The sequence below is a fragment of the Hylobates moloch genome, unplaced genomic scaffold (genome assembly GCF_009828535.3).
Source record: "Hylobates moloch isolate HMO894 unplaced genomic scaffold, HMol_V3 SCAFFOLD_21, whole genome shotgun sequence".
Taxonomy (NCBI): Eukaryota; Metazoa; Chordata; class Mammalia; order Primates; family Hylobatidae; genus Hylobates; species Hylobates moloch.
In genome coordinates this window covers 40,135,031-40,151,207 of record NW_026652296.1, presented here as the reverse complement: position 1 = coordinate 40,151,207, position 16,177 = coordinate 40,135,031, and the positions used below count along the sequence as shown (strand labels likewise).

At 39.5% G+C, this 16,177-nt stretch overlaps 1 protein-coding gene and 1 pseudogene across 4 annotated transcripts in view; one reads left to right on the top strand and one right to left on the bottom strand.

Moving 5' to 3' along the window:
• Positions 1-16,177, top strand: part of KIZ (kizuna centrosomal protein) — a 115,601-nt gene that overhangs the window by 6,598 nt on the left and 92,826 nt on the right. For 3 of the 4 annotated variants that reach the window (XM_032142106.2, XM_032142101.2, XM_032142102.2), the window contains exons 3-4: positions 3,757-3,919; positions 13,253-13,342. In XM_032142106.2, the coding sequence (XP_031997997.1) occupies positions 3,757-3,919; positions 13,253-13,342 (253 nt within the window). The remainder of the gene's footprint in view (positions 1-3,756; positions 3,920-13,252; positions 13,343-16,177) is intronic. The other variant, XM_058432859.1, reaches the window with a different exon arrangement.
• Positions 6,281-6,402, bottom strand: LOC116461536 (5S ribosomal RNA; annotated as a pseudogene).

The window sequence follows — 16,177 nt, the reverse complement described above, 5'->3', positions numbered from 1 at the left end:
TTTAGTGTGTAATAATTTGAAATAAACGGTGCAGTTTAATATAATTACTATCAAATAAATTTGGTTAAAATCGGTATGAGATAAAAATATTTTCATTATTTCATATTTGTTTTATTTCAAGAATCCGTTTTGCTTAAAAATCTTAAAATAAGACATAGCCTTAACTTTTTGGTTGCAATTTAAACACATTGAGCTCGTGTGATGATTAAGACATAATTACTGTAGTTGATCTTTCAATGTACTACTGTAGGCAGGGTTACCTGGTATCTCATTTGTTCATGGATATATGAGAATGACTATTAAAATTATAAGCAGTGAATAATATATTGTACGTATTATCCTTTTTAGGTTTCTTCCTCCACTATTAAGAGGAGATTTTAAATATTTTAATTTCTATTTTATAAAAACTGAACTTTATCCTTAAGCCAAAAGTATGGCATTACCTCTTATATTATTCATATGAAGAACTTCTGGCTTTGATAGCATTAAGTTTGTAATTTATCCATGTCACACTATGAGTGAGAAATGAAAAGATCTCATCCAGAAGAGAGAGAGGCCAAGAATCCTTTAAAGTCAAATTACCTATTAGGTCAGTTCTTTCCCTTGTCTTCAAAATTATTCTTTGGTTTTAAGATTTAGTGTACTTCAAAAGCTCCCAGTTGAGGTAGACAGCCATATGACTCTAGTAACTCTGAAAGAGACAAGAAATCAGTTGTTTTGTGTGTGGAAGAAATAGCCAGCATTGTGGATGCTGTGGCCTCAAGAGTGGGCCCAAGTCTGAGGGGATCCTTGGCAGCTGCCATTTTTCTAGCCCATGGATAAAGGGCAGAAGATTGTGTGTAGACGTTTCATGCAGTCTGTTCTTGGGAAGCCTCCTGGCCTTCTGGTGGTGGGAGGGGCAAGTGTGAGAAAAGGATGGGCACTTTTACCAAGCTGTCAGTTCACTGAGCTGCTGCTTCTCTCCCAGCCTTTTACTGTTTCCTGGAAGACAGAGGATATGATTTGCTAAAAATAGGCTTGCTTAGATTGCCTGTAGAAGAAAATCCAAACGAGGCTGCCTCCACCTAGTACCTGTCAGAAGGCAGAGTCTGAGACGAGGGTCTGTGTATAGGTGGTAATTTATTTGACAAGGTAGTCACCTAAAATTGGAGAGCAGGGCTGGGCAGACCAAAATAAGAGCTGTTCACTGCAGTGAGCACCTGGGGCTCAGTCCCTCCAGACCTTCAGAGGAGCAGTGTAGCTTCTGCTCTGCACAGTGTCTCCTCCTGCGAAAGGAGAGGGGGCTGTATTCCTACCAGTTCCTGACCCCCACTGGTAAGGGCAGCCCCAGGTGGAGTTACCTCCTTTACACATAGAGGCTTTTCCATGCTGCAGACTCAGAACGGCGGCCCTGAAATGCCAAGTGCAGCTGAGGCAGAGGCAGATGCTCTCAGGTTATACCACATGCAGCAGGCTGTGGCGGCTGTGGTGACTGTGGTGACCGTGGATGGTAGAAAAAAGGTCCGGCCAGGAGGTGTGAGGTGGGCACAAGAGGTGTCTCATCCAGCAGCCCACCAGACACGCCATTATCTGCACCCTTTTTAATTTACATTATCACCATCTCTCTCCAGCCTCTCCCTAAGATTCGACACAGACTGAAACGTCAGGCTCTTAAGCATGACGGGATCTTTTGTAATGTGGTATAAACTTCTATGCTCTGTGGTTAGGTGCTTCAGTTCCATCTGAGCCTCAACAGCTCTGAGCCAGTGACCTTGGGGCAATTACTCCAACATTCGGTGCCTCCATTTCTTCTTCTGTCAAATGGAATAATGACAGCTGTGAGAACTCAATAAGATTCATACAAAGCCTTAAAGCAGTGTCTGACCTAGAGCCAATTATTATTTATTACAATTTTATCAACATTCTTTTTCCTATTTTTTGCCTTTGAGCTTTCTGACATGCTGTTTCTCCTGCCTGGAATGTTTTCCCCTCATCTTTTCATTTTTGACTTCATCAATTTTGATTAACTCTGATTCATCTTTCAGGTCTTTTTTTTTTTTTTTTTTCCAAGACAGGGTCTTGCTCTGTTGCCTAGGCTGGAGTGCAGTGGTGTGATCTCGGCTCACTGTAGCCTCTGCCTCCCGGGTTCAAGCAATTCTCCTGCCTCAGCCTCCTGAGTAGCTGGGATTACGGACACACACCACCACACCCGGCTAATTTTTGTATTTTTAGTAGAGGCGGTGTTTCACCATTCTGGCCAGGCTGGTCTCGAACTCCAGACCTCAGGTGATCCACCCACCTCGGCCTCCCAAAAATGCTGGGATTACAGGCGTGAGCCCCCGTGCTCGACCCATCTTTCAGGTCTTAGCTGAAAATTATTTCCGCTGGGAAGGCCTCCCTGGCCCTTTCAGCTAGGTCAGGCTGCCCAGTGTGCAGAAGTCCTTTTTAGTTTCCCTCATAGCATTAATCACATATTTACTTATTTCATTGTTTCCTTTGTTGACCTTAGCTGAAAGACTTTGATCTTTAGAGTGCTGAATATATGGATGATTGCATGGGTAGATGAGTTACTCACTCATGTGGTCAGCTTTGAAGGTTAATGTGATAGCTGGAATGGAACTAGAATTTGGATGGAGAAGGCATGGTACAATTGTACCCACTCCAGGTAGACACCACCAGCAGCAGCTTTACTGAGTGCCTGAGTGTGAACGACAGTATGTTAGGTTCTACCTCTATTACAGTTACTTGCGTCAAAAATGCAGAGACATGGGCAGCAATAAGACCAGCCTTCAGTTTTTATTCAGAAAGAAAAATGAAGACAGCCAACCATGGTCAAAGCGCAGAATTATTAACACGATAAAGAGTTTCTTGAAAATTGTTGGCCTAGGATTGGAAGTTTAAGATCTGTTGTTAAACAACTTTGGACATCTCTAGCATCTTTGCAAATCTTTGTTTTGAGGATGAATATTTTTGTCATTTTAAAATTTATTTTTGTTTGATGAAAGAATGTTGAATAATTTATTGAGCCGACAATTGAAATGCTGTATAACAGGGAAGAAGAGAGGATTAACAGCGTTGGTGCCATGAGAAAAGTCGACTGCACAACTTGAACTATCCAGTATGTTTTTTTATGTACAGAAAAATTGGAATGCAGAGTATGTTTTTGCTATTATACTTTGGATAAGAGTCTTAAAGTTTTTTTCACAGTTGGAGTAGTTACAGTCCATATATTATTATAAAATATTTTAATAGTGAATTATATTGTAGCAATTTCTAACAAGTATGTTTATATTATCTAAATGAGAGCTTTTGGTATTTTACATTTTTAAATTTCTTTTTAATTTCTTAATTTTGTGGATTGTGATTTGTAGTTTGATTTAATTCCATATGAGCAGTTATTTTTGAAATTGTCATATATAAGAATGTTAGTGAGCCATTCGTCGAACATGTCCACATAGACACTACCCTTGAAATCACATTTAATTTTGAGAAATAAACCCATAGAAATCTTTACTATGTGAATGTTAGAATGTGGTCTTATATATGTATTTCTCAGGGGAGTTATGCTTAGAGGAAACTGATATGATACCTCAGTGGTACTGCATTAACTTTCTCTCTCCAAAAATGTGTATATACATTTTGTCCTTTGGGTTTCAATGGTTTGGATAAAATACCTTAGAATACATTGTCTCATTAACAATTTTGGTAAAGAAAATTCTCTTTCTTAGATTCGTCCAAGTCTAGTCCGTTGTTTTAAAACTGCTTTTAATTTTCTAGAGTTAAGCTGAAATACGTAAAACTAAAGAATTATCTGAAGGAAATATGTGAATCTGAAAAGAAGGCTCATACTCGAAACCAAGAATATTTAAAGCGATTTGAGCGTGTCCAAGCTCATGTTGTACACTTCACCACAAATACAGAGAAGCTTCAAAAACTGAAGGTGACTTCCTGTTTTTTACTATGTTTTATTTTATTTGTTGTTGTGGTTTTTTTTTTTTTTTTTTTTTCAAGATGAGACCTCACTGTATTACCCAGGCTAGACTTGAACACCTGGGCTCAAGCAGTCCTCCTGTCTCAGCCTCCTGAGTAGCTGGGATTACAGGTGCACACCCCGTGTAGCTGTGTACCTGCTGAGTAGCTGGGATTACAGATGCACACCCCAGGTTTATGTTTTGTTTTTAATCTTTTTTTTTGCTAAAATGAGAAATAGTACTAAGTTTCAGATCAGTGGTAGTCACTAATGTTTCGTTGTTCATACTTAGGATTAAGTATCAGCTTTTTCTGTGAATTACCATATGGCTAAATTTTTCAGAGAACTTGAAACTGCGTTTTCCAAGATTCTTTTTTAGTTGAGGAATCAATGGGATATCTCTAACACAGGCAAGATCACTAGCCAGTACCTGGCACAGTGTAACACATGGTATTTGTTGGCTGAATGACTGAATTTGAGCAGCACTGGGGTTCCCTCTAGAAACTGATTCTGTCTTGAAAGGGTTCTTCTTCTCTGGTCTGGGCCCCTCTTCTCTGGCAAACAGTGCATTGGGAGAGTAGTAAGGGTAGAACTGTCCCCAAGGAGTTTGCCATCGTGCTCCTGGTCTGTGTGACCCAGAGTGACTGCCCTTGCAGCCCTCTCTGGTTCTGGCACCTTTTTCCCCTTGAAGTGCAGGTGCTTGGCTGCCGGCTGCTCTACAAATTATGCCAAGTATGGAGGGCCAGGAGCTAGGCCTTTATCCTCACCATTTGCACTGGTCAGATGTTGTGCAATTTAACCCATCTTAACACTGGTCACAGGAGGAGTTGAATTCAGTATTCTGCCTGCTAGCCTGCTACTGAGCCCCGCTACCTTTTTTTTTTTCGCCCTGCAGTTTTTCTTCAGCCTTTTATTGTAAAATTTTCAAATACACAGAAGAGTTAGCATAATTATTATGATGAACACTCATAATTCTCCACTTAGATGCAATAGTTGTAAATGTCTTGTTATTGCTTCATATGTGTATTTTTTTTTTCTCTGAGCCATTGAAAGTCTGCTGCAGGCATCATGACACTTCTTTCCTAAGCACTTGAGCATGGATCTCCTAAATGCAGAGGCAGTCTTCTACATAATCATACCATTATCACATCTAAGAAGATTAAAAATGATTCTACAATTTGCTTTTTGAGACAGGGCCTTACCCTGGCATCCAGGCTGAAGTGCAGTGGCATGATCATGGCTTATGGTAGCCTCAACCTTCTGGGCTCAAGCGAGCCTCCCTCCTCAGCCTCAAGCTGGGACTATAGGCATGCACCACTATGCCTGGCTAATTTTTTATTTTTTTGTAGAGATGAGGTCTCACCATGTTGCCCAGGCTGGTCTCGAACTCCCAGTCTCAAGAAATTCTCCTAACTTGGCTTCCCAGAGTGCTGGAATTACAGGTTTGAGCCACTGCACCCAGACATAATATTATTTAATTTTCAGCTCGTATTCAGGTTTCCGCACTTCTCCCGAAAAGTAACTTATTTTTCCAGACCAGGAGCCAACTGGGGCTCATGTATTGTTTTTTGTGTTATTGATTATTGTGCTTTTTTGTCTCTTTTAATCTAATTTAGTCTCCTACCAGTCCTCCTTTTTTTTCCCCATGTCATTGGCTATTTTGAAAAAGACAGTCCATCTGCTTGTAGAATGATCCTCATTCTGAATCTAAGGCATCATTTAACTTGCACAGCATCCCCTATATTTCCTGTGAACTGGAAATGTGGTCTAAACAAACACTGTCCAGTAGAATTTTCTGCAGTGATGGCAGTGTTCTGTATCTATGCTGATGCTATCTAATACAGCTACTGCTCATATATGGCTATTGAGCACTTAAAATGTGGCTTGTGACACTGAAGACTGTATTTTTAATTTTGTCAATTTTAATTAATTTTAATTTAAATAGTTACACCTGAGGTTGTACTTCCAACTGCATCCCATCAGGAGGCCCATGATGTCAGGTGGCCCCTGGGTGAGGCTGACTTTGACCCCTTGGTTAAGATGATGATCTCTAGATGTCTCTATTGTAAGGTACATTTTTTTCCCCTTTGCATATTAGTAACTAATCTATAGAGTGATGGGTTGGCATCATGGGAATATTGTGTTCCTCAATATCCTTTTACCTAATGGTTTTAGGACCTATAGATGAGCCTTGCCTGAACCAGTTGTTGCTAGTGGAGGTTATGAAAAGTGGTGATTTTCTGTTTTATTGTATCTTCTGTTAGCTGGCTTTTCTCTATAATGAAGAGCGTTTTCCCCCTTTTCTTTCTTTCAACCCCCTTTTTTTTTTAAAGCCTACAACAGCACCTGGTATTCCCAGGAAGTCTCCCATCCAAGTATGAAACAGGCCCAACCCTGCTTAGCCTTCAAGATCAGATGAGAGCAAGCATGTTCAGGGTGGTATGGCCATAGACACTTTTTTTTTTTTAATGTTATGATGGACTTGTGAATTTCTTTTTTTTTTTTTTTGAGACGGAGTCTCGCTCTTTCGCCCAGGCTGGAGTGCAGTGGCGCAATCTTGGCTCACTGCAAGCTCCGCCTCCTGGGTTCACGCCATTCTCCTGCCTCAGCCTCCGGAGTAGCTGGGATTACAGGTGCCCGCCACCGTGCCTGGCTAATTTTTTGTATTTTTGGTAGAGACGGGGTTTCACCGTGGTCTCGATCTCCTGACCTCATGATTCGCCCGCCTCGGCCTCCCAAAGTGCTGGGATTACAGGCGTGAGCCACCTCGCCTGGCCGGATTTGTGAATTTCTATTTACTAGTATGTTATCAATTACAGTAATTATTCTTTTTGTTGTTTTATTGTCTTATATTTGGCCAATTGGAGTCTCTCCAGATTGGCTCCTGTTTCCTTTTGACATAACCCCGTTAATTCTGAGCCTTCTTTGATCTGGGGCATAACAAGATATTCCAGGTTTACCTCACATTTTTTCTCCCTCAGATATGGAATTAGCCTCCTATCCAAGGAGCTGTGGTTCTTTTTAATGGAGAGGGGTATTTAGAAATCAAGATATATGGTTAAATGTGCTCAAGCAATAGCAAGTTTTAGCTCCCCAATTTTTTCTTTTAATATTCATGAAAAATGTTTAAAGTTCAAAAAAAGTTGTCGTTATTGATGTTGTAAACCACTTTTCAAAGATTTCATGGAGAAAATGAAAGTGATGGGCAAAGGAGGGAATTTTGTCTTCCCAATAAAGGAAATAGTAGAACATTTCTGCTTATTTTCATATTGAGGCTTCATTTAATTGTTGATTTCTTATTATAACCAAATTTGAGAGGAAGGAATTTGAAGGGAAGAATCATCTTTTGTAATTTTTTTTATATTGAGAGCATTCATTATATAAAATAGGATGTGTTATAAAAAAAACTTGTATGAGCTGCCTAAGACTATCAACATGGGAGACCATTTTAACATTACAAACTAGATAGGAATATGAAAAGCTTTATTAATAAACATGGTTCAAAAATTATGTAGATGTTCCTTTTTTGAATTTTGGATAAGGAATGCCTTTAAAAAAAATTCTTCTAGTAGCATAAAAGACCAAATCGTGGCACTACACTCAGGAAGGATGTGAGTTCCATGAACTAGACTTTGGCCGTCACCCTAGGTCCAAAGCCAATGAATGTTTGTTGTGTGCCTACGAACCCAGACAGCAATGTCGGTGACCCCTCCAGTGATCCCATCTTCTTCAGCAGGCTGTGCAGTGAGCTGAGGTTCAACATATGGGATGTTTGTCTCTGGTATTTTCCCATTTCTTTCTGCTTCTTCCTTTTGGGCCAGAGTCCAGTGGTGGCCCAGGTATGCCAGAACCACTTGTCTCCTGTTAATGCTGCCCATCCAGGTATCAGATCTTTACCTCCTTTCTTGACTGACCTCACATAAGTCTTGGGAGAAAGGTGTTCACAGTGCATTGCCCACACACCCCAAAATGCCACAGGTATTGCACCTTGAACAGACTACAGTTAATACAAATGAACTTCAAATTGGTAGAATTCCAGAAAGTGCAACCAAGCGAAGCAGTGTGAGAGAAGTGGGGGTTTTGCCCAAACTGATACCAAGTGACTTTCTCCCACTTTGTAGAGGTGGGCTGGGCCCAGTTCATTATATAATGCTGAAATCTCCTAAAATGAGCTAAATACTGAAAACACTGTCAACTGATTTTAGGACTCATAATGCTTTATTTGGAGGCCTATAATAATTTTCAGGGCTTTTAAAGGATATTGACATGTTATGTAGTTTTGAAAATACAGTGTTATATCCATGCTGCTACTTGTCAGTTGGATAAAGGGGCTGAATAAACACAGTTCAAAAATATAAATATTAGGTCTGGGCATGGTGGCTCATGCCTGTAATCCCAGTGCTTTAGGAGGCTGAGGTGGGAGGATCACTTGAGGCCAGGAATTTGAGACCAGCCTGGGCAACATAGTGAGACCCCATCTGTACAAAAATTTTAAAAACTAAATTTAAAAATTAGCCAGCTCTAGGGATGTGCACCAGTAGTCTCAGCTGCTCAGGAATCTGAGATGGGGGGAGGATCATTTGCGCCCAGGAGGTTGAGGCTATAGTGAGCTATGATGGTGGCACTGCAGTCTAGCCCTGGCGACAGAGCAAGACCCTGGCTCTCCAAAAAAAAATTATTAATAATAATAAAATAAATTTTAAAAACCCAAGAATGTAAATATTAGTATTAATGCTGTGAGGAGTGTGCCCTCCTCTCCCTCATTCTGCCCCCTTGCTCCCTGTATTAGCTGTTTTTGTAGAAGGGGCCCCAGTTGGTCCTAACTTAAAGCAATTTCACTCAGGTGCCCATTATCCTTGTCTCAGGTTGGGTTCTCCCTGAAGCAAACCTGGAGAACAGGGATTTGACGGTAAGTGGTTGATTTGGGAGATAAGGAATATCAGTAGGAAACGGGGGAAGGGAGGCAGGGAGGGCACTGGGTGTATTATTAAGCCAGCTACCATAGTCAGCCTGGCGCCAAATCCTACAGGGAACTTCTGGCAAGTGTTTTGCACATTTGGGATATGTGTCCAGCAGCTCCTAAGCAGCATTGATTGAGGAGTGATGGGCAAGGTTGTAGGTGGTAGGGAATTAACCAAACGCTCTCCAGAGCAGCCTTCCCAGGTTCTGAGAAGCCTTAGGCACGGAGCCCCAGATTCCAGAACTTAGGAGTGCCCAGAAAGGTCCCAGGGACATGTGTAGAACATTGCCAGCATCTGTCTTAGCCCCCCTCATGGCAGTATTGCTAGGCATGGGGCTGACATGTCAGGGCATTCAGGGAGGATCCCCATGGCAGGCACAAGAGTCTTCATCTGGTTAGGTCTGTCCTTGGCCTGAAATGCTGGCCCAGGATTTTGAGGACAAAGCCCAGATGCTGGTCTCTGCCTGCACAGAGCAGCCTCACCCTTGTATTACTCCTCCCAACACACACACACACACACACACACACACACACACACACACACACACACACACACACACACACACACACACACACACACACACACACACACACACTCTGTCTCTCTCTCTCTCTCTCTGTGTGTGTGTGTCTGTCTCTCTCACACAAATACACAGATGTGCACATTTTTTCTCTTCATCTCTCCCTAATTTCCCCCCTCCACCTTCTCCTGCCATCCCCATTTCTCTCTTATCTCTCCCCACTCTCCTATTCCTGTCTCCTTGCCTCTTCTTACCCCTAAATCTGTCTCCTCCAGATCCTCTAACTCTTCCACCCCCAAATCTTCCCACTGTCTCTCTCATCTTTATCTCCCGCACACGTACACACACACACTGTCTCGCTCTCACACACACACACACACACACACTCTCTTACATGCACCCGCAGTAGTTTAAGCATGCTGAACAATTTGCATTTCCTTGAAAGCACCACATTATCTCATCCCTCCTTCAATTAGAAGGCCTTTTTACCCCTGCCCTGCCTTAGGTCTGTGTCATAATTATCTCAGTAAGCACTTCCTTCATGGTATTATAATTGTTTACATGTCTGTTTTCCCACTTCACTGTGAGCTCCTTGTCTTATTATTTCAATGCTGTCAGTATCTGACCCAGAATATGGCACATAATAAGCACTCAGTAAGCATTGAGACTTCCCCCTTGACTGAAATTAATTCTTCCATATTTTTTGTCTCATTCTGTTATGGACCATGAACTACTATTTGGGAACTAATGTGGTATTGATGATACTCTTTATTATACCTTCCCAGTTAGCATTTCTGTTTAATAGCAGAGGTATTCTGAATATATAATGTTTTTATTTAAAGATGTGATTCTCCAGGCCTGGACAACATGATGAGAGCCTGTCTCTACAAAAAAATAGAAAAAATTAGCTGGATATTGTGGCATGTGCTCTAGTCCCAGCTATTCGCGAGGCTGAGGTAGGAGGATTGATTAAGCCCGGGAGGTTGAAGGGCAGTGAGCTGTGATCATGGCTCTGCCCTCCAGCCTGGGTGACAGAGTAAGACCTTGTCTCAAAAAATAAATAAATAAATAAGTAAAGTAAAATAGATGTGTTTCTCCTTGAAAACTCAGTCATTAGGTTATGTATGCCTATAAGGGGCTAATATTTGAGAACAAGTCTTTTGAACTCTGATTTAATTTCTGTAAGGATTGTGATAGACATTCTGAGCAGGGCACAACCTTCATGCCCCTGGAGGACAAAGTGTGTAGCGAATATCATTTTTTATCAACCAAAGTGTCTTGACTGTTAATATGCATTAGTTGAACAAATGAACGTTCCCCCAAATCTTTGGTAAAAGTTCATGATCTAAGAGGAAGCACAGATATTGGAAAAAAATAGGAGAAGAGAAAACAAAAGACTATGAATCTTAGTCGCATCTCTCATACTGACCTGAGGATCAAATCAGCCCATTATGTAACTCTCTGTACCCATTTCCTCAACTCTAATATGAGGAGACAGGGCCAGCAGATTTTAAATGTCGATTCAGTTCAATTATTCACTTATTCTGTAACTTGAGAATTAGCTGTGCAACCCTGAAAAACAATGAAAAAGGAAATCTGTAGCAAAAAAAGGTAGTGATGGCACTTTCAGGCAAACAGTAAAGTGATGGAGGGGAAATTGACGGAAGTGAGAATACAGAAAGTAACATGATGGAGAACGTTTGTGAGCATAGAGAGAAATCCTAGAGGCCTGAAACTTCTGCGAGAACCTCCATCAACCCCCAGTCATTAACAGATTTCGATAATTCAGCTGAAATAAATTACTTGTGCATACTGAGGAAGTAAATGGGAAGGTCCTGCTAAATTTAGGTGGGCAGCATCAAGCCAATGCTGTGAAGCAATACAGTGACAGACAGAACAAGTTACCTGATGGATTAACTCAGTGCTCTTGGGTTTATTAAAACAGATTTCTTGGGTTGGGGCGGGGGAGATAAGGGAATTATTTATCCCTAGAGGGGCTCCAGACCAGGAGATGTTACTGGGGCATGAGTAGGCTCTGGAGAGCGCTGTGGAAAACTCCTGCTCTCCAGTGTTCAGGACGTGGATAATGACCAAGTGTAGTATGCAAAAATAAAAAGGAAAAATAAAGAGAACAAAGCATTTTTTGATGGAAATCCATGGTCCCAGGGGATATAGACTTACAGTCTATATCATTAACATCGTATCTCTCCAACTTCATTGTGCCATTTCTATTTGCATTATTAATTTGGATAAAGAGTATCTACAGTTCAGTGACTTTTTCAGTTGCATTGAGAGCAATCTAAATTGGGCTCTTAAAGATACTTCTTTCTGTTCTTTAGGAAGACTTTATGCAGTTATCACTTCCTTTTTCCTTCAGCAAAATGAGTAAAACTCTCATATTTCTATGAGAAAGTGCTCTGTCTTTGGAAGGTATGGCTCTGAAATGATCCTATAATGAGGAAATCAGGTACAATGCTCATTGATCTCAAAGAGCGTAAGAAAACATTTGTAGTCACAGGAAAAAAGAATTTTTGTTTAACCTGTAATTGTATGTTTATATTGTAATTCATCCCCCATTTCTTTTTTGGGATACTATCCCTTGGAATCTGTAAAGGATGCCTGTTTAAAGCTCTTGGGGCTAAAATGTAAACATCTCTAAGTTCAGAGGAATAGATATGGAACAGAGAGATGTAAATTGTATCTTTGTTATTGCTTTATCTATTCCTAGTTTATTATTTTATCATTTGTACTGGCCTGATAAAATTTTCATTTAATTGGGTATCTATTTAGAGAATTACTGCCATCTATCATATAGTACTCTGCTGGAGAAAAAAAAATCCATACCTGTTACTAAAAATGAGACAGCATATATTAATAATACCTTTCAAAATATTTTGAGGGAAACAAATCAGTTTGGTTATTATTGCCCATTTGTTTTTTGTGTGTCAAAACAAAGCTCGGGCCTATTTTATGTTCAATCAGAGAACTAAGGAAACAGCTTTCTAATTTCATCATCTCATAGGTGTGTTTCTAATTACAGTGCATACCTGCCTAATTTAGAAAATGTTCTGATACTTATCTGTGATGGACCACAATCCATGACTTTTTTAAGGCTTTAATTACTAGTGTACTGAATCAAAGTGCTTTTTTATGCCTTGCTTTTAAGAAAAAGTCATTTTAAGATTGAATCAGTTTCACCAATTATAGTGTGGTGATGATGCAGACATCTTTATGTAGTTATTAGTGCCAGAGCAAACTGGATTCTGATCATTGATGTCTGCAGTATATTTTTATTCATAGAAAATGGAATTTGTTTTAAGTTGATGATCTAGCAAGTATACTCAATTGCTGTGATGATCAGAATCATGATATTTTGTAGATATCATATAGATAAGAAATCAGTAGGATTGATTTTTTTTTTGTTTGGGGCAAAACTTCTAAAAGGAAACACTGTCTAATGTGCTAATTTCATAATAAAGGAATTGTATTTTTGTGATAAAGTATCAAACTGTATATATACACACACACATATATATACACATGTACATGTGTGTATATATAAAGATTTTATTCCCTAAGTTGATGAAAGTAAAAATCCATCAAATCTTATTTTATTTAAAAATTGTAGCATTTTGTAAAATTCAACTTTTGATATGTGTCATTTGCAAAATTGTTCATTTTCTAAGATAAGGTGAATTTCTTGGCAACATCAGCTTTTACTTTCTACTTCAATGCTCCCTGTATGTTGTAAAGACTGCAGTATACAGGCAGGTGCTAGTTGTAAAAATATTTATCACAAAATCAAACTTTGTTTATATTTAGCTCGAATATGAGACTCAAATTAAGAAGATGCTACTCTCAAAAGATAGCCTGGGACTAAAAGGTGAACTGACAGATGAAGACAGAGAAAAGGTAATAAACTAAATTGATAACCTTTCTGTTAACAGAGGAGTTCTGGAGTGTTTATATTTTAAGATATTGTTTTAAATAAAATCATCTTATTAGAAACATCCCTTTGATTAAACCTTAAGTGATTATTTAAAGATTTTTGCTTACAGAATATTGCTTTAATGTCTAATTAAGTTTGCTGAAAGGGAGTTACTTTGGGAAGAAAGGATAGACTCTAAAGAAAACCTCAGTGTTGTCAGTAGGTAAAGTTGTTTTTCTAAATCATGCCTTGTAGCTGCTCTTTTCTTAGTTTGAGAAGTGTTTTAAATGGAAAGTAAACAAAATACGGCATTTTGATTATTTTATTTGTGTGACTATATTATAATTTTGTACATTTTAACCTTTGCACAGAAAAAGTGGAAAGAAAAGATTGCATATCTAAGCAATAGACAAAAAGATCGGCAAGGAATACTTAAATAAATTCTGCTATGTATCTGCTGTAATGCAGGCTTCTAATCCTCCCGCCTATCTCCATATAAATGATTCTGTTCAAGACCATAGATGTTTTCTTCACTAAAAGCAGTAAAGCTCTTTTAGATGAAATGTCTAAAAACATCTTGTAATAACTTGGAGCATGCTGGCAAGAGTAGTCACTTGTGACTATGTGTGAAACCCCCTCAGCCAGTCGATATTGTAATAAGCAAAAATGGTAGCATCACTCCATTATTCAGAAAAGCCAACAGCGTGCTTGTTCCTTAGGCTGCAGCATTCATTAAGAAAAGCTTACTGGGCTGAAAGCTGGAAACAGATGATAACGGGATATGATTTTCATATTTAATGCTTTCCTTGGAAGAGTGTGTGTGCTACAGATTGATAGAAGAATCAACTGCTACTTTACTAAAAGACTTTCAGGTTTGCCCTATAGCTACCGATGGAATCATTCAGCCAAGAAATTAACTTTTTCTCCTTTTACCTGCTTTATATATCTGCTAAGCAGGCTGCCTGGCTGCCAGTAAATGTTATTATGCAGTTAACTGTTTGGTATTTAAGACTCTTATCAGAAAAGAAACAGAGGCCACACTATTTTGTTTTTATAGTAGGAGGAAGGTTTTAGTTTTTCTTTCTTCCGTGCATTAGCAGGCATTAATCTGAGTTTATAGGAAGTTTTCGTTTTCCTTCCTCATAGATTAAAAAGTTTAAAAAACTCCTAGAATTTAGAGCATTCTTTAAACTGTAAGATACAAAACACCAAGCCCCAGCAACCTTGACCTATATAAAAAGGCCTTTAATGATAAATGATGTCTGTGCCATTCGATGTAGGCCAAATGTGGTATGATGTGATAGACTTTTAAAGCATTCAGGCGGTTTTTCTGTTTGACATTCGGTCATGAAATAATTGATGTGTTTTAATCTAGAAGCCAGTTAGTTCTTTCTATGCCATTCTTGATAGACATATTCTTAGCACGGCAGTGTCAATGGTACTTCAGGAAAACGGAAGCTTTTTTTTTTTATTTACCCGCTGATTCTTTACCTTGCATGTAGTTGTGGAGTCTCCTTTTAGGACATATTTAAAATTAGGGCAAGAGACATACAGTTGACAACCCCTTAAAATGTTACGTATAATAATTAGAAGTCTTTTCATTTATATGGAAAGGTGTCATTTCCTTAAAAGCTTTGACTATTGGCTGTGTAAGAATCGATTAGGTAACACTTCGAGAAATTTATATTTTGCCTTTTCTAATTTTCCATTGATGTTCAACCAATTAAAAGGTAAATACATTTCAGCAAAATCATGTTTTAGTTGATCCTTATACTAATTCCTGAACCATTCCTTATCATATGAGTTATGTCTTATTGTTTAGTGGAAATCCAAGCTTCTCTTCTTTGGGCAGTCATATGAATTGGTCTTGGTCATTGACCTCCAGGGCCTTTCCTGAAGCATAGTACAGTCACTGGTTGAATCAATAAATAGTTGTTAAGCATCTGTTCTGTTTGAGAAGCCACAGTAGGCCCCTCTATGAAGGCCACAATTTTCTTACTTTCAAAGTGCTTCTCACAAAGCAGTGTTCTTTCTAAGGCACAGAATAGTGTGTGATAAAGTGCCAGTCACATGGGACAAGCATGAGCAATGAGAAGAAAGAAGGTTCTGCTTCCTGTGAATTGAGTAACCCCAGCCCTGGTGGAGGAGGTGGTGTGTGAGCTGGCATAGAAGGATGGGCAGGATGCCAGTCAGTGGTAGAAAATGAGCTTGGAGAGCTACCTTGCGAGATTTGGTACCTGGAACTATGGGACCAGGCTAAAAACTGAGATTTCCTCCTTGAATTTGTGTGTGTGTGTGTGTGTGTGTGTGTGTGTGTATTGGGGCAGATGAAGGAAGGACTTGTGAGCAGAGCAGTTACATCCCATGTGTGCAGCTGCAGGAAGATGAGGCTGGCAGTGCTGTGCAGGATGAGCCTGGGGAGGAGTATGTGGAACTGAGGAAATCAGGCTCCATTCAGACAGGAGGAATTAACAGAATGGAGGGCCTGTATTGGGGATGGCCATTGAGGTGGAAAACACTAATAAAGAGGAGAGGATCTATCAAATTGGTGATCATTCTGAATTATAAAAAGGTATTTTTTTAAGTGGCTGTACAGCTTTCAACCACAGGCAGTAACTTGGATGCCAAGAAAAGTCATCAAGTGGTGTGTGTCCATTTTTTAAATATAAAACTCTGGCTCAGTTTTGGTGTAGGACATCTATTGTTTGCTTGCATCCAGTGGTTGCTCTTTAGAATCATATATTCGCTTAGAAGGATTAATAGTTAGTCTGTTCATCTGCCATGCTTGTTTCCACTATTAATTTACTTAGTCAGCTTAC